The sequence below is a fragment of the Nomascus leucogenys genome, chromosome 8 (genome assembly GCF_006542625.1).
Source record: "Nomascus leucogenys isolate Asia chromosome 8, Asia_NLE_v1, whole genome shotgun sequence".
NCBI lineage: Eukaryota > Metazoa > Chordata > Mammalia > Primates > Hylobatidae > Nomascus > Nomascus leucogenys.
The window spans coordinates 14,376,134-14,398,052 of NC_044388.1; the positions used below are offsets into that span (position 1 = coordinate 14,376,134).

Here is a 21,919-nt window from a genome sequence, read left to right on the forward strand (position 1 = left end):
GAAATAATGAATAATCAGCTGGGCACGGCGGCTCACGCCTGTAATCCCAACACTTTGGAAGGTCGGGGTGGGCAGATCACGAGGTTGGGAGATTGAGACCATCGTGGCCAACATGAAGAAACCCCGTCTCTACTAAAAATACAAAAATTAGCTGGGTGTGGTGGTGCGTGCCTGTAATCCCAGCTACTCAGAAGGCTGAGGCAGAAGAATCTCTTAAACCAGGGAGTCAGAGGTTGCAGTGAGCCAAGATTGCACCACTGCACTCCAGCCTGGCGACAGAGCGAGACTCCATCAAAAAAGAAATAATGAATAATCTTATGCATATCTCGTTACTTGTACCAGGTGTGTTGGTGAGATAGAATTGGTATTGCTAGGTCAAAGGAAAAATATGTATACAATTTTGTTAGATATTGGCAAATTCCTTCTTCATAGGTGTCATGCCATTTTTGTTATCCCCTCAGAGGTATTTTGAGGACTAGATGAGTTCATGTATGTAGAGTGCCTAACAAAATGACCGCTCAGGCTGGGCACAGTGGCTCACGCCTGTAATCCCAGCACTTTGGGAGGCCGAGGTGGGCGGATCACTTGCGGTCAGGAGTTAGACCAGCCTGGCCAATATGGTGAAAACTCGTCTCTACCAAAAATACAAAACTTAGCTCAACTTAGTGGTACGCACCTGTAGTCCCAGCTACTTGGGAGGCTGAGGCAGGAGAATCGCTCAAACCCAGGAAGCAAAGCAGATGTTGCAGTGAGCCGATATCGCGCCATTGCACTCCAGCCTGGGTGTCACAACGAGACTTCGTCTCGAAAAAAAAAAAAAAAAAGATCGTTCCATCAAAAATAGCCATTTCCCTAAAATCAGTATCCTTAGATGTTTCATACATTGTCAAATGAATGTCAAGACTTTTCAGTGTCTTGAATACATTCCTAGACATACATGTAGTTCCCTTAATTGCTTTGTGCAGAGCTAAACACAGTAGTTGGTAGATCATTCAAAAGTGATTATTTTATATGCTTAAAAGATTGAACAACAAGGCTGGGCGTGGTGGATCCCTTGAGGTCAGGAGTTTGAGACCAGCCTCGTCAACATGGTGAAACCCCATCTCTACAAAAATACAAAAATTAGCCAGGCATGGTGGCACATACCCATAGTCCCAGCTACTCAGGAGGCTGATGCAGGAGAATCACTAGAACCCAGGAGGCAGAGGTTGCAGGGAGCCGAGATCGTGCCACTGCACTCCAGCCTGGGTGACAGAGCAAGACTCTGTCTCAAAAATAAAAATTAAAAAAAAAGACTGAACAATCAAATAGGCAGTGCTATTACTTCTTGCACATATTCTTAAACATTGGGGTTCACATTTATAAAGTGGCAATTTATACTGGAATGTTTCTGTTCTGGAAAACCATTCGACATTATGATGGCAAATCCCCTCAAGATAATAAAACGCAGAATACTTAGGGAAAATGATTATGTTAAACTGAGCTTACATTTTAATATTTTATTTTTGGAATCACCTGTGGTTTCACAAGTTGGATACAGGCTAAAGTGATGAGCATTATCGGCTTAAATTTGTTCCATGAGCACAAACTATACTCTTTTTTGTTGATTGCTGTGTAACAGATTTATGAGTTTAGTTACAAGGAGACTCAAATGTAAATGAATCCAGAGATATTATTAGTGTATGCTTTAAAAATAAGTGAGAATATATTAGCTTCTGTTGGTATTTAAAAAGCATTACTTTAAAAAGTGTGTGTATATTTAACATAGGAAGATCACTGTTAACAGACTGAGATTAAAACTCTAGAAAAATTGGGTATTGATTGGTGTCAGTATTTTAATAATGGTAACTGTGGTTTTATTAATATGTGTATATTTTTATTTGACATAAACAAATAGTAATTCGCCCAAACTTTAGCTGTTTGATAAGGTAGTGGTGCATGATATGTAAAAATTTGCATAAACTTTCTTGTATTTATTTCAGTCATTAAGCTCTTAAAATTTGTGGTTATATTATTTGCCAGTGCTTCATCAATATTTGTAACAGTTTGAATTTATAATTTAGCACAACACTCTTCTTCTTTTCCAATTTGCTTCTAGGTGCTAACTGCCAAAGAAAGGAAAACTCAAATTGATGATAGAAACAAATTGACTGAACATTTTATTATTACACTTCCTATGTTACTGTCAAAGGTACAGTTTCATTTACAGTTTTGTTATGTCACTGAGTTTGCTTTCATTCTACTATTAAAGTAGTTACTGTCTTTTTCTTTGCTTCTCCTTCTAGTATTCTGCAGATGCAGAGAAGGTAGCAAACTTGCTACAAATCCCACAGTATTTTGATTTAGAAATCTACAGCACAGGTAGAATGGAAAAGGTAATGATATTATGAAATTGAAATTCAGCTGTTACAGTTTTATTAACTGAATTATTTTCATGTACTCTTATAGGCTTATTTGTTATTTGACAGATGCTAATTTTTAATTTTTAATTGTTAACCTAAATATTACAGTTTTTCTTTTTTTGTCTCCTCAGCATCTGGATGCTTTGTTAAAACAGATTAAGTTTGTTGTGGAGAAACATGTAGAATCAGATGTTCTAGAAGCCTGCAGTAAAACCTATAGCATCTTATGCAGTGAAGAATATACCATCCAGAACAGAGTTGACATAGCTCGAAGCCAGCTGATTGATGAGTTTGTAGATCGATTCAATCATTCTGTGGAAGACCTATTGCAAGAGGTCTGTTCTAAAGTTAATGTGTACATATAATAATATTGACTAAGAATTACTTAAGATAGCTGAGTGTGTAAATCATTTTCATTTTAAAATGAAATTGAGTAGAATTGTCTGCCCCTTCCAAAACTTAGCAACCTTATTACAATTGTGTATTCTATAAAGATCATCCTTGGTTATGCCTTATTTTTATTCTTAAAATCTGTTATAAAAACTAGAATTTCTTTTCTCTTTCAAGAATTTTTTTTTTTTTTTGAGACAGAGTCTTGCTTTGTCACCCAGGCTAGAGTGCAGTGGCACGATCTCAGTTCGTTGCTCATCGCAACCTCCGCCTCCCGGGTTCAAGTGATTCTCCTGCCTCAGCCTCTTGAGTAGCTGGGATTACAGGCACCTGTCACCACGCTTGGCTAATTTTTTTTATTTTTAGTAGAAACGGGTTTTCACCATGTTGGCCAGGCTGGTGTTGAACTCCTGATCTCAAGTGATCCGCCCACTTCAGCCTCCCAAAGTGCTGGGATTACAGGCATGAGCCACCGCACCCGGCAAAAAAATCTCTTTAAAGTCTAATTTTTCCTAACTCATTTTCTATTTCTGGGACCTAATTTACATTTTAATATTGCTGAATTATTGTGATGTGCTAATGAATAGTGCATACAAATTAAGTCTGCTTTTAAGGATGCCTTCTTATCAATGGTATGCCCAAGATATCAGCAAGCATCTCCAACTGCTTATTTTCTAATTATTTCTGTGCCTTCTTCCTCTTTCCCTCTCTCTCATCAATCTATATAAGGCAGTCTGGAATTTCCATAGTTCTCTGTGCTCTGATGACCATGTAACTGATTTATAAAAGACTCTTTCCTACTGTTGGAACTTACCAGTTTTTTTCAACCATTATTTATGATTTTCCTTGTGATTTTCAAGCTACAAAAGTGACTGACAATCAATAAAATATTGGAAATCATTGAAAACCTTTCAAGTACATTTTTCACTTAGAAATTTTAAAGGGTTTTATCTATAGTATTAATCAGAAAACTTTTCAAAGTCATGTTTATCACAACATTTAAAATGCAGAAATTATTTCTAGGTTGTTAGAGTTATGGGTGTTTTTACCTTTTTGCTTATTTGTATTATGGATCTACAATGAATATATGCTAATAATATAATTTAGAAGAATATTTAGGCAATAAGTAGTAATATAATGTGAGTAAAGTTGTGGTAATGATGTGATGTTTCCTTTTTTTATAGGGAGAAGAAGCTGATGATGATGACATTTACAATGTTCTTTCTACATTAAAGCGGTTAACTTCTTTTCACAAGTACGTTATTTTATTTAAAGTAAAGGCAATGAGGTGGCTCATGCCTGTAACCCCAACACTTTGAGAGGCCGAGGTGGGCAGATTGCCTGAGGCCAGGAATTGGAGACCAGCGTGGCGAAACCCCGTCTATACAAAAAACACAAAAATTGGGCATGAGAGTGTCCACCTGTGGTCCCAGCTGCTCAGGAAGCTGAGGCAGGAGAAGCAGGAGAATCACTTGAACCCAGGAGATGGGGGTTGTAGTGAGCCGAGATCATGCCTCTGCACTCTAGCCTGGGCAACAGGCTGTCTCAAAAAATAAATAAATAAAGTAAATGTAGTAACCCAGGTGTGCAGGCACACAGCTATGGTCCCAGCCACTTGGGAAGTTGAGGAAGGAAGATCACTTGAGCCCAGGAGTTCAAGGCTGCACTTGATCATGGCACTGGCCCATGATCGTACCTGTGAATAGCCACTGCACTTCAGCATGGGCAGTATAGTGAGATCTGATCTCAGTAACAACAAAAAGATAAAATAGATTTAGTGAATGACATGTAATAGCCAACATACACTGACTGATTGTTGTGTTTGACATTAATAACAATGGGAATTGTAGGCCTGGTATGATGACTCACACCTTATAATCCCAGCACTTTGGGAAGCCAAGGGAGGTGGATTGCTTGAGCCCCACGAGTTTGAGACCAGCCTGGGCAATAGGCAGACACTATCTCAATTAAAACAAAATAGATGTTTTTTAAAAAATGGGAATTTTAGAGAATATTGAGATATGTTTTTCCTTTATTCAGATTTCTCTAGATGATTATGTTTTGCTATCACTGAATTTTTTTTTTTTTTTTTTTTTTTTTTTTTTTTTTTTTTTTTTTTTTGACAGAGTCTCACTCTGTTGCCCAGACTGGAATGTAGTGGCGCAATCTTGGCTCACTGCAACCTCCACCTCCCAGGCTTAAGTGATTCTTATGCCTTAGCCTCTCGAGTAGCTGGGACCACAGGTGTACACCACCATGCTCAGCTAATTTTTATATTTTTAATAGAGATGGTTTCACCATGTTGGCCGGGCTGGTCTTGAACTCCTGACCTCAAGCGATCCACCGGCATTCGGCCTCCCAAAGTGCTGGAATTACAGATGTGAGTCACTGTGCCTGGCCTATCATTTAATTACTTAAGGTATAAAATTTATTTACTGTAATGATTTAGCTATCATTTAATGCAATGAATATATACTGTAAAAGTATCAGCCCATGAGTATTTAACAAATTAGACAGGCTTATTTCATCACTAGAGTGCTACAGTATAATTTTCAAGTGATAGCTTTTAGAAATCTTGCTCTTAATAAATAAGAAATAAGATTTGGGGCCAGGCATGGTGGCTCATGCCTGTAATCTCAGCACTTTGGGAGGTTGAGATGGGTGGATCACTTGAGCCCAGGGGTTCAAGACCAGCCTGGCCAAGATGGCAAAACCCCATCTCTGCTAAAACAAAATAATAATACAAAAATACAAAAATTAACCGGGCATGGTGGCACACGCCTGTATCCCCAACTACTCTTGGGGCTGTGGCACGAGAATCGCTGGAACCCAGGAGGCAGAGATTGTAGTGAGCCAAGATTACACTACTGCACCTCAGGGCAACAGAGCAAGACTCTTGTCTTTTAAAAAAAAAAAAAAAAAGGCTGGGTGCGGTGGCTGAAATTTGTGTTGTCAAATTGTAATTTTCACTTCCATTGTAATGAGATATGCTGGTCTTCTCCGTGAAGAAAGGACAAAAAGAACTTTGTTGTCCAAAGAGAGTCTGAGTATAGCTTTTATACTAATCAGTACTTCAAAATTCAAAATCAATTTCCAAAATCTAAGCCTTTATATACAAGTAAATTTTTTTTTAGAATTCCCTAGAAAAGCAGACTTTTATTTTTTTAAAAGAACTGTCATTTGAAAACAGAAGTTACTATTGTCAGAATGACTATTTTTAGTAGTAGTAGAGCTCATGAGAATATAAAAATTTACCGTTATCACATTCATAAGTCCTCAGCCCACGTAAATAGCTATAGTGCAGTTTTTGAGCTTTCCCATTTTTCCTTTCCCCTAGTTTTATCTTTATCTCCATTTTGAGAATACAAATCTCTCTTAAAAATACACATGTGGTTATATTTTTAAATTGTAAATGGAGTTCTTTAAAATGTACTTTTAAATAGGCCTGATGCGGTGGCTCGCACCTATAATCCCAGCACTTTGGGACACCATGGCGGGTGGATCTCTTGAGCCCAGGAGTTCAGGACCAGCCTGGCCAACATGGTGAAACCCCATGTCTACAAAAATACAAAAATTAGCCAGGTGTCATGGCACACACCTGTAGTCCCAGCTACTCAGGAGGCTGAGGCATGAGAATCTCTTGAACCCGGGAGGCGGAGGTTGCAGTGAGCCGAGATCTTGCCACTTCACTCCAGCCTGGGCGACAGAGCGAGACCCTGTCTTTAAAAAAAAAAAAAAGTTACTATTATATATATACACAATAAAGGGAGTTTATCCATATATGGAATAGAATATGAGCTTAGCTTGACCATGTGGTAGAAATTTTCAGTTAAATATGTGAGGTTTTATTTTTGTTGATTTCTTTAATAAATTCATAGAATCATCTCTTTCCTTTTCCTTTCTACCTTTCTTTCAAATTTGAGCATTTAATGAGCATTTCCTTTATAGATCTTTTTCAATTCTGCAAGGAAATAGAAATGAAAAAAACCTTTTTTTTTTTTTTTTTTAGACAGAGTCTTGCTCAGTTATCCAGGCTGGAGTGCAGTGGCGCATTCTTGGCTCACTGCAACCTCCGTGTCCTGGGTTCAAGTGATTCTCCTGCCTCAGCCTCCCGAGTAGCTGGGACTACAGTCATGTGCCACCATGCCTAACTAATTTTTTTGTGTGTATTTTTAGTAGAGACAGGGTTTCACCATGTTGGCCAGGCTGGTCTCAAACTCCTGACCTCAAGTGATTTGCCAGCCGCAGCCTCCCAAAGTGCTGGGATTACAGGCGTGAGCCAGTGTGCCCAGCCGAAATGAAATTATTTTATTCTTCCACTCACCTGAACTGAGCTCAAATTTAAATTTCCTTCCATTCTAGAATAAAACAAATGCATTTTTGTTTATTTCAGTGCACATGATCTCACAAAATGGGATCTCTTTGGTAATTGCTACAGATTATTGAAGACTGGAATTGAACATGGAGCCATGCCGGAACAGGTAGGAGTTTATTGCTATTCCTTCTGTATGACTCTAGAAAGTTGTTTTTCTGAAGTCATATGATTATCAGAAGCCTTTTATAGAAAGTAATTGACAATTCATTAGGGCAGCTGCCTCTTTTGAGAGAATTATTGCTGTAGTAATTGAATGTTACTGATAGGTGTATTATATTGGCTTATGTGTTAAGAGTAGAAAAAAACATTTGCTATAACATCGTAAAAATTTTAACGTTAAGGTAGACTTTGCTCTATTAGGAAACATACCATTAATATCTATGGCAGCAATTTTAAAACATTCGATAATGAAAATTGATGATGGGTATATTTCAGCCGTGTTCTAGGTATTAATCATATTAAACATGGCTTAGTTTTTATATTAGAACCATAGTTAAATTAACATGGCAGCCTTTAATAGACTAGAACTTTGTACACTCATGTATACAAGTTAGAGTAGAAGGGGCAGGAATTCAACAAACTTTGCCTAATCCGAAAGAGACTTCAGTAGAATAATTACTCTACTTGATTCAGTATGAGAAAGGAAGGAAGGAGTTATTTTGTACACTGCAGACATTCATGTAGACCAAAATATCAACTCCATCATTAAGTGTAGGTAATATTTAGGGGTTATCTCATTCATTTCCATTTGGTAATACAGAATCCTTAGATGATACTTTATTACTCTAAAGCAGTAAGAATTTCAACAGATAAAATAATAATCTTATGTTAAAAGTTAATCATGGTCTGGGCACAGTGGCTCTCGCCTATAATTCCAGCCTTTTGGGAGGCCAAGGCAGGGTGGATCACCTGAGGTCAGAAGTTCGAGACCAGCCTGGCCAACATGGTGAAACCCCATCTCTACTAAAAATAAATAAATTAGCCAGATGCAGTGGCATGCGCCTGTAGTCCCCAGGTACTCGGGAGGCTGAGGCTGGAGAAGTGCTTGAACCTGGGAGGCGGAGGTTGCAGTGAGCCAAGATGGTGCCACTGTACTTCAGCCTTGGTGACAGAGTGAGACTCTGTCTCAAAAAAAAAAAAAAGTTAATTATGAAAACAGTACTTTATTATTGCTGTGATTAATTTATTTAAATTGCATAACATTAGTCATTTTCTTGGTCCCTACAAATGTCCCTGATTATGTTAGGTGTTTTTATTGTAGTTTGTGAAAAGACTCTAAATATTTTACCCTCTCTTTTTTTAAAATGTATTGCTGACACCAACTTCCCATCCTCTCTTTATCTCAGACCAGCAACCTAAATAAAATTCACTCATATTTTCAAGCCATGCTTCTAAGTTGAAAGTGAAAGAGAGAGTTAAGATATTCTTTTTATCCTTTTCTCCATTTTCTCCAGGGAGAGAGTAAGAGTACATCTCTGTTTCATCTACTATGTCAAAATTTTTAGACTTACTATACCATCATTATTGTCCTAGTACTGACTTGTGACAGCTTCACAGTGTTGTCGTCTTTGTTATTTTGGTTTTGTGTTGCTTATGTTCATTGCATATGTCTTATTTCCTCCATTTTTATTGTTGGATAAAAGAGCATACTTATGTGATATTAAAAGTTTTGTGGCTTTAGGGGCTGGGCGTGGTGGCTCACACCTGTAATCCCAGCACTTTGGGAGGACAAGGTGGGTGGATCACAAGGCCAGGAGTTCGAGACCAACCTGGCCAATATGGCAAAACCCCATCTCTACTAAAAATACAAAAATTAGCCAGGCACGGTGGCAGGCACCTGTAGTCCCAGCTACTCGGAGAGGCTGAGGCAGGAGAATGGCGTGAACCCGGGAGGCGGAGCTTGCAGTGAGCCGAGATTGCGCCACTGCACTCCAGCCTGGGTGATGAGCAAGACTCCATCTCAAAAAAAAAAAAAGTTTTATGGCTTTAACTTTGTTAATTTCTTGAACACGTATTTTTAACCACGTGTATGAAGTTTGAGTGCATGACTCAAATATGACTAGATTGTACTCTTGTTCATTTTAGCAGCTCTGAGAAATATCTCTTAAGATACTGTTGAAACTACAGAAATTCCGTATTTAACAACTTCTTTTTTCTTTGAGACCGAGTTTCGCTCTGTCACCCAGGCTGGAGTGCAGTGGCGTGGTCTCAGCGCACTGTGACCTCCGCTTCCTGGGTTCAAGCGATTCTTCTGCCTCAGCCGCTTGAGTAGCTGCGTCACCACGCTGGGCTAATTTTTGTAGTTTTAGTGGAGACGAGGTTTCCCTATGTTGGCCAGGCTGGTCTTGAACTCCTGACCTCAAGTGACCTGCTTGCCTTGGCTTCCCAAAGTTGGGATTTCAGGCATGAGCCACCGCACCCGGCCCTCAACCACTTCTTAATACAACCATGCAAGCTCACTTTTTAAGTTTCCAACTGTGTACTTACAATAAGAATTCAGAGAAAATACCTTTTAGAGCAGGGATACTAAAGAGCTACCAAAATGTTTATTACTGTTGACCCTCAGTTGTGCTTAATGTTTTGAAGATACCTTAAAACTGTCTAGCTGTTTGGGGAGACTACATTAACTATATGTTTGACTTTTTTTGTTTGTTTATTTTATAATAACCAATTCAACTAGAAGTTCCTAGTTCCTAACTTCACTGAGTTGTTACACAAGCATACCTCATTTTATTGTGCTTTGCTTTATTGCAAATCGAAGGTTTCTGGCAACCCTGCATCAAGCAAGCCTATCAGTGCCATTTTCCCAGCAGCATATGCTGACTTAGTGTTTCTGTGTCACATTTTGGTAAATCTTGGTTATTTCAGACTTTTTCATTAGTATTAAATCTGCCATGGTGATTGGTGATCAGTAATCTTTGATGTTTCTATTGTAATTGTTTTGGGGCACCATGAACTGTACCCACATAAGATGGTGGACTTAATCCATCAATGTTATGTGTGTTTTGACTGTTCCATTGACAGGCCCTTCCCTGATCCCTTTCCCTCGCAGGCCTCCCTATTCCCTGAGACAAAACAATATTGAAATTAGGCCACTTAATAACTCTACAATGTTCCTTAATGTTCAACTGGAAGAGTCACAGTTCTCTCATTTTTCGTGAGTGCTAACACAACAGAAGTAATTTTTTACTTTCAAGCCTTAATTATTTAAGAAAAAACATTGTACAAGCCTTATGGCTGCCGTAGAAAGTGACTCCGTTGATGCATCTGGGCAAGAAAATTGAGAAACTTCTGGGAAGGATTCACCATTCTAGATGCCATTGAGAAATTAGTGATTCATGGGAGGAGGTCCAACTATCAACATTAACAGGAGTTTGGAAAAAGTTGATATCAGTGTTCATGATGACTTTGAGGGGTTAAGACAAGTGGAGGAAGTCACTCAGATGTAGTGGAGATAGCAAGAGAACTAGAATTAGAAGTGGAGCCTGAAAATGTGCCTGAGTTGCTGCAATCTCCTGCTCAAACTTGAAGAGATGAGGAGTTGCTTCTTACGGATGAGCAGTGAAAGAGATGGTATTTACTCCTAGTGAAGATGCTGTGAACATTGTTAAAATGACAACGAAGGATTTAGGATATTACATAAACTTAGTTGATAAAGCAGTGACAAGGGTGGGAGAGGGTTGTCTCCAGTTTTGAAAGAAGGTCTGTGGAGAAAATATTGTCAAACAGTATCACATGCTACAGATAAATCTTTTATGAAAGGAAGAATCAATCGATGCAGCAAACTTCACTGTCATCTTGAGAAATTGCCATAGTCACCCCAACCTTCAACAACGACCCTGTTAAGTCAGCAGCCATCAACATTTCAAGCAAGACCCTCCACCACTGAAAAAAATATGACTCACTGAAGAGTCAGGTGATCATTAGCATTTTCTAGCAATAAAGTATTATATTTTTTAGTTAAGCTATGTACATTGTTTTTTCAGACATAATGCTATTGCACGCTTATATATGCACTGCGAAACCAAAGGTTTTGTGACTTGCTTTATTACAATATTTGCTTTTTTGTGATGGTCTGGGAGTAAACGCACTATATCCAGGGTACTCCTGTGTATTTGTATATTTTTTCCCCTCCTAGTGATTTATCTTTTATCATATCAGTACTGTTTTAACCATAGCAGTTTTAGAATATGTGGAAGACCAGCCAGGCATGGTGGCGCACACCTGTAATGCAAGCATTTTGGGAGACTGAGGCAGGCAGATCACATAAGGCCCAGAAGTTCGAGGCAAGCCTGGCCAATATGGCAAAATGCTGCCTCTACTAAAAATACAAAATTAGCCAGGCATGGTGGCACATGTCTGTAATTTCAGCTACTCGGGAAGCTGAGGCAGGAGAATCGCTTGAACCTGGGAGGCGGAGGTTGCGGTGAGCCGAAATCACGCCACTGCACTCCAGCCTGGGCAACAAGAGCAAAACTCCATCTGAAAAAAAAATAATAATAATAATAATAATATGTGGCAGACCAAAAAGAAATTACCTATTCTAATAATTTTTTAAAATAAATTTTTTAAAAAAATTATAGAAATGTTACAGAAAATTCACCTAATCCATTTTCAATATTTTCCCACATTTCCACACTTAGACACTATCTGTATGTATATATAATATATATCGTATATGATATATAATATATGATATATATTATGTATAATATACATTATATAAATTATATATCATATATAATATGTGATATATAATATATATGATATATAATATATATATAATGTGTGTGTTACATACGTTAATATGCATATATAAAATATATATTAGGCCAGGCAAGGTGGCTCACACTTGTAATCCCAGCACTTTGGTAGACCGAGGTGGGTAGATCACTTGAGGTCAGGAGTTCAAGACCAGCCTGGCCTACATGGCAAAACCCTGTCTCTACTAAAAATACAAAAAATTAGCCAGGTGTGGTGGCACGTCCCTGTAATCCCAGCTACTTAGGGGGCTGAGGCACTCGAATCACTTGAACCCAGGAACAGAAGGTTGCAGTGAGCCGAGATTGCGCCACTGCACTCCAGCCTGGGTGATAGAACAAGATTCGGTATCAAAAGAAAAAAAAAAAAAATTGTCACAACCACCCCAACCTTTAACAATTTTTTTTCAGCCTAGGACCAATGCAGAATAATGCATTGCATGTAGTTGTTACATTTGTTTTTGTCTCCTTTAACCTGGAATTGTTTCTGAGCCTTTTTGTTTCATGACATTTTGAAGAGTATAGACTAGTTATTTTACAGAATGTTCTTACTTGAGTTTTGCCTGATCGGCATGTTTAAATTTTAGTTTCAAATTCTTGGCAGGACTACTACATAAATGATATTTTGTCCTCAATGCATCACATCAGGAGGCACGTGATGTCAGTTTGTTCATTATTCATATTATTAACTCTGATCACTGACTAAAGTGAGGTCTGCCAAGTTTCTCCTGTGTAGTTACCAGTGTCCTTTTTAATTACTGAAGTGAGCTGTAGAAGTATTCTTTAAAACTATGTAATAATCCTGTTTCTTATCAGACTCTGACATAATAGTTTTAGTACCCATTTATGATCCTTGCCTGACTCAGTTATTACTGTGAGGGTCACAGAGTAGTGACTAAAATGATGATTTTCTAACTCTGTCATTTATTTTGTATTTCTTAGTTGGCACTCTACTGTAAGGAAGAACTTTCCTTTCTCCATTTATTCATTCACTCACTCAGTTTTTACAATTCTGAATTCCTTTAAAAAAATTGGTATCACTGTAGACTCATGGATACCTATTTTATTTCTGTTTTATTTGACAAGTTGTAAATCAGTACTCTTGTTTTTTTATTTTGGTTCTCAAATTGTAGTAGATTTGGCCAGTGGGAGTTCCTTTCAATGCAGTTCCTATGTACGTTAGATTTTGTTTGTTTGTTTGTTTGTTTTTTTAGATGGAGTCTCGCTGTATCGCCCAGGCCAATATGGCAAAACGCTGTCTCTACTAAAAATACAAAATTAGCTGGGCGTGGTGGTCCATGCCTGTAATCCCAACTACTCAGGAGGCTTTTGTGATCTTGGCTCACTGCAACCTCCACCTCCCGGGTTCAAGCAATTCTCTGCCTCAGCCTCCCAAGTAGCTGGGATTACAGGTGCCCACCACCATGCCCAGCTAATTTTTGTACTGGTAGAGATGGGATTTCACCATCTTGGACAGACTGGTCTTGAACTCCTGACCTTGTGATCCACCCGCCTTGGCCTCCCGAAGTGCTGGGATTACAGGTGTGAGCCACCACGCCTGACCTTTATTATTATTATTTTTTAAGCATTTCCATCCTTTCCGACACATGAATATGTTTCAGGGTCTGCTTATGCCCTTTTCTGTGCTAATGAATTATTTTTAATCTGTGAAAAGTACTAAAAGTGATTGCAGTTCTGTAACAACAATAATCATTAGCTTGTGAAAAGCACACATTTCAGAATTTATTGTAATATCTCTTATACCCACTTTTGTAGAATAAAATCAAGGTATATTTAAATTATTCTGTTTTGTGACTTTGTTACTATTTCTGTGGGTATAGTTTTAAATTTAAATATCATCCCAGATAACCTCTAAGAAAAATAATTATTTTATTTTATTTTTTATTTTTTTCATGAAACCATTTGAAAGATGAAATATTTTCTGGAAAAATAAAATACTAATTTTCTGCTTTATAGTTTGTACAACCCTCAGTAGATTCTAAAAATGGAAAACCAATTGAGCACTTACAGGTGTTTTTGTAAATAATATTTGCTATAGAACAAAATTGTGTGACTACACCCGTAAAAATGAAGTATAATCATGTATCACTAACTTTGGGCCTCTTAAGTCATCAGGATAGAAAACTTTTATTTTGCTCTTATATACGAGGTACTATTTTAAGCTCCCCCCTTGCCTGCCCAAGCTGGAGTGCAGTGATGTGATCTCAGCTCACTGCAACCTCCACCTCCTGGGTTCAAACAGTTCTCATGCTTCAGCCTCCCAGGTAGCTGGGATGACAGGCATATGCCACCGTGCCCAGCTAATTTTTGTATTTTCAAGAGATTCTCATGCCTCAGCCTCCCAAATAGCTGGGATGACAGGCATGTGCCACCGACCCCAGCTAACTTTTGTATTTTTAGTAGAGGTGAAATTTCACTATGTTGACCAGGCTGGTCTCAAGCTCCTGACCTCAAGTGATCCACCCACCTTGGCCTCCCAAAGTACTGGGATTACAGGAGGGAGCCACCAGGCTGGTGGATTTTAAGTCTTTTACATTTAAGTCTTTTTAAGTCTTTACATTTGTTTCATTTAAGTCTTTACATATGTTTCATTATTTTCATTTTGTTGATGATGAAACCAAAGATACTAAATAACTAGCCTTAGGTCACATAGCTATGGCACACCCACTCAAATCCAAATTTTTTAATTTTTTTCATTGTCTCTTCCCATTTTCTGCTACTAATGTGTTGTTTATGGTAGCTTGCACTACTCTTCCACTTTACCCTTGCCTTCTGATGTTGGCCTTAGGGCAAACTTTTTCTTTTCAGAGTCTTGCTCTGTTGCCCAGGCTGAAGTGTAGTGGTCTGATCTCAGCTCACTGCAGGCAACCTCCACTTCCCGGGTTCAAGCAATTCTCCTGTCTCAGCCTTCCAAGTAGCTAGGATTACAGGAGCCCGCCACCACACCGAGATAATTTTTGTATTTTTAGTAGAGACAAGGTTTCACCATGTTGGCCAGGTTGGTCTTGAACTCCTGACCTCAGGTGATCTGCCTGCCTTGGCCTCCCAGAGTTCTGGGATTCCAGGCATGAGCCACCATGCCCGGCCAGCAAACTCTTATTTTTTGTATTTATCTTTTTTTTTTCTTTTTTTTAGACAAGGACTTTCCCTGTTGCACAGATTGGAGGGCAGTGGCACAATCACAGTTCACTGCATCCTCTACCTCCCAGGCCCTCAGCCTCCCAAGGAGCTGGGACCACAGGCCTGCACCACCACACCACAGCTAATTTTTTAAAAGAAATATTTCATAGAGATGGAGTCTCGCTGTGTTGCCCAGGCTGGTCTGGAATCCTGGGCTCAAATGGGATCCTCCCACCACTGCCAACCAAAATACTGGCATTACAGACATGAGCCACAACACCTAGCTGAATTTATCTTTTTTCAGATATCTTTTTAGGTTGTTTTAATGGCAATTATGGGGAGAGATTAGATGCTACTATTTAATACATCATCATGAACTAGACATGAACACATTCTTCAGACTGAATGTAATGTAGGGGGTGAGTTTCAATGTAGTCACATTTTGGCTGGGCACAGTGACTCACAGCTGTAATCCTAGCACTGTGGGAGGCCAAGGCAGGTGGATGACTTCAGGCCAGGAGTTTGAGACCAGCCTGGGCAACATGGCAAAACCCTATCTACACTAAAAATACAAAAATTAGCTGAGCATAGTGGCGTGCTCCTGTAATCCCAGCTACTCAGGAGGCTAAGATGGGAGGATCGCTTGTACCTGGGAGGCAGAGGTTGCAGTGAGCCAAGATCATGCCACTGCACTCCAGGCTGGGTGAGACTGTCTCAAAGAAAAAAAAAAAAGTAGTCACATTTAAACCAATAGTGGTTATTGGTTTTTGGATAGATTGGGACTTATTATATATTTATTTTAATTTGTTTTTTGGAGATGGAGTCTTGCTCTATCACCCGGGCTGGAGAGTAGTGGCGCGATCTTGGTTCACTGCAACCTCCGCCTCCCAGGTTCAACCAATTCTCCTGCCTCTGCTTCCCGAGTAGCTGGGAGTACAGTGCCCGCCACCATGGCCAGCCAATTTTTATATTTTTAATAGAAACAGGGTTTCACCATGTTGGCCAGGCTGGTCTCAAACTCCTGACCTCAGGTAATCCACCCGCCTTGGCCTCCCAAAGTGCTGGGATTACAGGTGTGAGGCACTGCACCTGGCTTGTGACTTACTATTTATGTTATTTATATTGATAGAGTCATGCTATTCTTGGAAGACTACACACTTACTTCCATGACTGAGCTTAGAAATTATTTTAGTTACATACTTCTGATTATTCCTTGATCATACTATATCAAAACCTTTTAGTATTCTTCTATCCATTTTTTATCTGTCTAGATTTCTAAGTCAAAAAGACATGAATCTAGGTTAATGCCTCCCTTTTCTTCATCAGCACACATCCTACTTGCTGTCTACCTTGTCATTATTTACCAAAAATGTATTTGAGTGCCAAGTCCTGAGGATATAATAATGGTGTGCTACAAGCAATCCTTAATCTCATGAGGCTCTCGATTGGTTTTTATAAATTCTACCCTCTGAATATCTTCTTGCCATACTCTTTTAGCCCTACTACCATATCTTTAGTTTAATCCCTTATAGGTTGGTGCAAAAGTAATTGCGGTTTTTGCCATTACTTTTAGTGGCAAAAAAAAAAACGCAATTACTTTTGTACCAACCTAATATTTCTTTTGTGGATCACATCAGAACCTTTCTGTTTTAGTAACCTCAGTTTCACCCTCTCTCCATTGTAGGTTCTGTTACAGTAACTCTCAACTGTGTGTATCCATGAGAAACTCTGATAATGTTTTTTAAAAAATACCTGACTACTCTCAAATACTGTTGTATGTGTAGATTGCTTGCCAATCTCTGTCAAAATTGAAAGTGGACATACCTTTCTCTGAGGATTTGTGGTTCCAGGAATTTAGATTATAAATATATACTTGGATATGTGTACAGAGGCATAGGTGCAAATATGTTCATTGTAGCATTTATGAATATTTAAAATTTAAAACATTCTACATGTTCATCTACAGAGGACCAGTTAAATACAGCAGGATAAAGGATGATGAGAAGATTTATACATACATACATTTAGTTGAAATATATTTTTGGATGTTTCATAAGAAACCATGAACAGTGGCTTTCTCAGTGGAAAACTAGAGGAAGAAAGTTAATTTGAATTGTACACCAGTTATACTGTTGGATATTTTACCATGCATATCTAATGCTTTTTTTTTTTTTTTTTTTTTTTTTGGGAGACAGAGTTTTGCTCTGGCACCCAGGCTAGAGTGCAGTGGTGAGATCTCGGCTCACTGCAACCTCCACCTCCTGGGTTCAAGTGATTCCACTGCCTCAGCCTCCTGTCTAATGCTTTTTAAATTAAAATACAGTCCGGTCACAGTGACTCATGCTTGTAATCCCAACACTTTGGGAGGCTGAGGTGGGCAGATCACCTGAGGTCAGGAGTTAGAGACCAGTTTGTCCAACATGATGAAACTCTGTCTCTACTGAAAATACAAAAATTAGCTCGGCGTGGTGGCATACACCTGTAATCCCAGCTACTTGAGAGGCTGAGGCATGAGAATGACTTGAACCTGGGAGGCAGAGGTTGCAGTAAGCCAAGATCACACCATTGCACTCCAGTCTGGGTCACAGAGTGAGACTCTGTCTCAAGAAAATAAAAAACAATTATTTAGCAATGAATGCTTGAAAAATGAAATATTATGAAATGTATTATTTACAGTAGTGCCAAAAACATGAAATACTTAGGTATAAATCTAACAGAGTATGTGCAAGATCTGTATGCTGCAAAGTATAAAACATTAATGAAAGAGGCTGGGCACAGTGGCTTACGCCTGTAATCCCAGCACTTTGGGAGGCTGAGGCAGGCGATCACCTGAGGTCAGGAGTTCGAGACCAGCCTGGCCAATATGGCAAAATGCTGTCTTTACTAAAAATACAAAATTAGCCAGGTATGGTGGCACATGCCAGTAATCCCAGCTACTCAGGAGGCTGAGGCAGGAGAATCGCTTGAACCCAGGAGGCCGAGGTTAAGGTGAGCTGAGATTGCGCAACTGCACTCCAGCCTGGGCAACAAGAGCAAAACTCCGTCTCAAAAAAAAAAAAAAAGAGATTGCAAAAAGAGAATATAGTCTCTACACCACACTGTTAATAGATGATTTTTCTTTTTACACTTCCTTGTTTCCAATATTTGGAATTTATATGTAAGCTTGACAGTAAAATTTCAGAGTCTTGAATTGCCAAGGATTAATGTGCATTAGCCTGCTTCATAATCCATTCTTTGGGAAATCTTTTAATTCTTTAATCACGGAAGTTAACCTTTTACTGCTTGAATTTTTTACTTGAGTTTTTCATGCTTCTAATGATATTTTTTATTTTTTTAACTTATGATATAGCATCCTGCTAATAATATAGTACATTGATTGGATAATCAATCCCCCATTTCCTAGAATTTATGAATCTTTTCTCTTTACTCAATTGTTTGCTACTTTATATCACTGAGGATTTGCATCGGTGTTTATGTATTTCTTAATATTTCCTTAAAAATGTTACAGTGAATTTTACTCTGCCATATTATTTTGAATTATACAGCAAAATTGACTAATTTTTTATTTATGTACAGTCTTATGAATTTTAATGTGTTTAGATTTTTGTAGTCATCACCATAATCGAGATACAGAAGAGTCTCACCATCCCAGAAGACTTCTTCATACTATCCTTTTATAGTCATATGCTCACCCCAACTGAAGCTCCTGGACATCAGTGATTTGTTTTTCATTACTATAGTTTCATCTTCTAAGATTTCCAAATAAATGAAATCATACAGCATGTAACCGTTGAGAGCACGTCTTTCACTGAGCATAATGTCTTCCCGAAAGTAATGTTTTTGAGATTAATTCAAGTCGTGTGAGTCAAAGTTGATTCCTTTTTACTGCTGAGTAATATTCCACTGTGTGGATACTTCAGTTTGCTTTATCTCTCCAGCTACTGAAGGACATTGAGTTGTGTCCAGCATTTGGCTATCACAATTAAGTCTGTCATGAACATTTGTATACAAATTTTTGTCTGAATTCATAAGTACTCATTTCTATTAAGTAAATGCCCCAGAGTAAAATTGCTAGGTTTTATGGTAATTGTATATTTAACTTTATTAGAAACTGTCAAACCATTTTCCAGAGTGGCTGTACCATTCTGCATTCCTGCTAACAATGTATGAGCTGCAGTTATTGTGTATCATCATTGGTACTTGATAATTTTTACTTTAGCCATCCTTCTAAGTGTGTAGTGGTATCTCATGCTTTTAACATCTTTTTCCCTTTTTTTTTTTTGAGATAGAGTCTCATTCTGTCGCCCAGGCTGGAGTGCGGTGGCACAATCTGGGATTACAGACACCTGCCACCACACCCAGGTAATTTTTTGTATTTTTAATAGAAACGGAGTTCACCACATCGCCCAGGCTGGTCTTGAACTTGTGGGCTCAAGCTGTCCACCCACCTGGGCCTCCCAATGTGCTGGGATTACAGGCATGAACCACCACACCTGGCTTAACATATTTTTCCTAATGCTAAAGATGTTGAGGCTGGATGCGGTGTCCCACGTCTGTAATCCCAGCACTTTGAGAGGTTGAGACAGGCAGATCATTTGAGCCCAGGAGTTTGAGACCAGCCTGGCCAACATGGTGAAACCCTGTCTCTACTAAAAATATAAAAATTAGCTGGGCATGGTAGCACACATCTGTAATCCTAGCTACTGGGAAAGCTGAGGCACAAGAATTCATTGAACCTGGGAGGCGGAGGTTGCAGTGAGCCGAGATCATGCCACTGCACTCCAGCCTGGGCAATAGAGTGAGACTTTGTCTGGAAATAAAAAAACAAAAGATGTTTTTTCATGTGTTTATTTATTTGCCAGCCTTATGTCCTCTTTGGGAAAGCCATATTGATTATTTATTTGCATCTAAATGCTCATTTTTTGAAGAGGATGTTAATTGTCACTCATATTAACCCAGTCTAAAAATGATAGACCAGTATTGGCTATCAGACACAATTAAGTCTAGTTCACTCTTTTATCATGCACATGTCCACTAAAAAGTTTGAGCCTCCTTCTATTTAAGGTCTCTTGCCAATAGAAAAATAGAAGAGCCCAGATTTTCCACTGTCATTATGTGAACTTTTAGGATTTTAAACATGTCCTATAGGTGTGGATAATATGCATGTATACACACACACACACACACACACACACATGCATAATTATTTTCCTTACTATTATTCTCTAGTCTTAATTCAGACTTTATTTTCCATGTAAACTCAGTTTTCTAAACTTAAACATTCCAGAAGCTTTACATTAATTATAAAATTAATCTTCAAGATGTGCGATATCTGTCATTAGCCACAAGCTGAATGATTCTCACTGATTCAGCCAGCTAGTCAGAGATAAAAAGGTATAGTTCTTTTAAAGAACTATTAAGGAAAGGGACTAATAACAATTTTATTTTGATTAAAGTAGTGCTGTCTGCTATAATCAATTAATTTCAAAATCTGAGTGGCTTAACACATAGAAATTTATTTCTCACACCCATAACCATAAAGTATCATTAGGGGAAGTAGGGTGTTATTGCTCTCCCCAGTCATTCAGGGACCAAAGTTTTCCTGGGGTATTGGTGTCCTGGCAGACAGGAGAAGGTAGAAAGAAAAGGCACTCCTAATTGTTAATTTGCCTAGAAATGTACAATACACATTAGCATTTCCTCCCAGGAACACCATTTCCTCATGGAAACAGGAGGATAGAAAAGGTGGGTTGGAAGAAATTATTAGTCATCAGACTAATAATGACTTGCAGTCATTTGATGATCCTCTCCAGGCTCAGAGCAATGTTAATCCAAGGCAGAAGGAGCATGGTACTCAAGGTTGCAACAGTGGCTTTTGCCTCTTTCAATTTTTTATTCCTTGTTTCTTGTTTCATTTGTCCTCCAGAAAGATGAAGTTACTGAATAATGATTTCTGGACAAGTTAGGATAACATTGCTGGTGTGGGGGACAAAATATCAAAATGGCTAAGAGTGAAGCTTGATAGGAGAAGTTCTAAATTCTCTTTTGGTGTCTGATAAGCTATATTGTTATAGAATTATGTCTGCGAGAAAGCAGAATGTTTCCCAGTCAATAAGAGCAAGCTTTTTATTTTAAGGTAATGCAGTGGAGTCCCTTTAAAAGTAAACTTAAAAGGAATACCAAAGTGTGAAACAGATTAGAATGGAAATTCTATATTTGAAACAGGTAATGGGATGACCAAGTGTCTCTGTTCCCTCATAACCCCTGACAAGAAACTTCTTTAAAACTATGAAACAGCCTGAAATATTTATAGTGTAGGATAATAGAAAAGTAGAAGGAAAGGAAGTGATATTTATAATGAGTAGGACAATGACATAACCAAAATAAAGCAATTCTTCTTCAACATTACTTTTTTCCAGCTTAATTTCCCATTGGTTACTATTTATTTATTTATCACTCTTCTAGTAATTTAACAGATAGGGTTGTTTCAAATTCAAGGGGATTTTTAAAATCTTGTCTTTTCCATTCAGACCTCATTATTATTGTACTTAATATTATAATTTAGAATTTACCTTAAGGTATCTCAGGACCATTGAACATCTTCTAGTGTATTAGGGTGATTTTTTTAGCACTAATGTTTATAACTTGACAGTGTTCCAGTAGTCTATTTTCTGCATTCTGACATGAGTCAATCATTTAATTATGTTTAATAAAATCCTAACATAATCTCATTAATGTTGCACCAAAGGCAGTGCACCACTTATTCCTCTAATTCTTTTTTTTCCCTTTTTTTTTTTTTTTAAGACAGTCTCACTCTGTCGCCGAGGCCGGAGTGCATTGGTGTGATCTTG

At 38.3% G+C, this 21,919-nt stretch overlaps 1 protein-coding gene across 3 annotated transcripts in view; it reads left to right on the forward strand.

Moving 5' to 3' along the window:
* The window catches only part of STAG1 (stromal antigen 1), a 417,686-nt gene that overhangs the window by 326,821 nt on the left and 68,946 nt on the right, over window positions 1-21,919 (forward strand). For all 3 annotated transcript variants that reach the window (XM_003265265.4, XM_030816776.1, XM_030816778.1), the window contains 5 exons: window positions 2,099-2,191; window positions 2,286-2,375; window positions 2,534-2,737; window positions 3,977-4,047; window positions 7,186-7,273. In XM_003265265.4, the coding sequence (XP_003265313.1) occupies window positions 2,099-2,191; window positions 2,286-2,375; window positions 2,534-2,737; window positions 3,977-4,047; window positions 7,186-7,273 (546 nt within the window). The remainder of the gene's footprint in view (window positions 1-2,098; window positions 2,192-2,285; window positions 2,376-2,533; window positions 2,738-3,976; window positions 4,048-7,185; window positions 7,274-21,919) is intronic.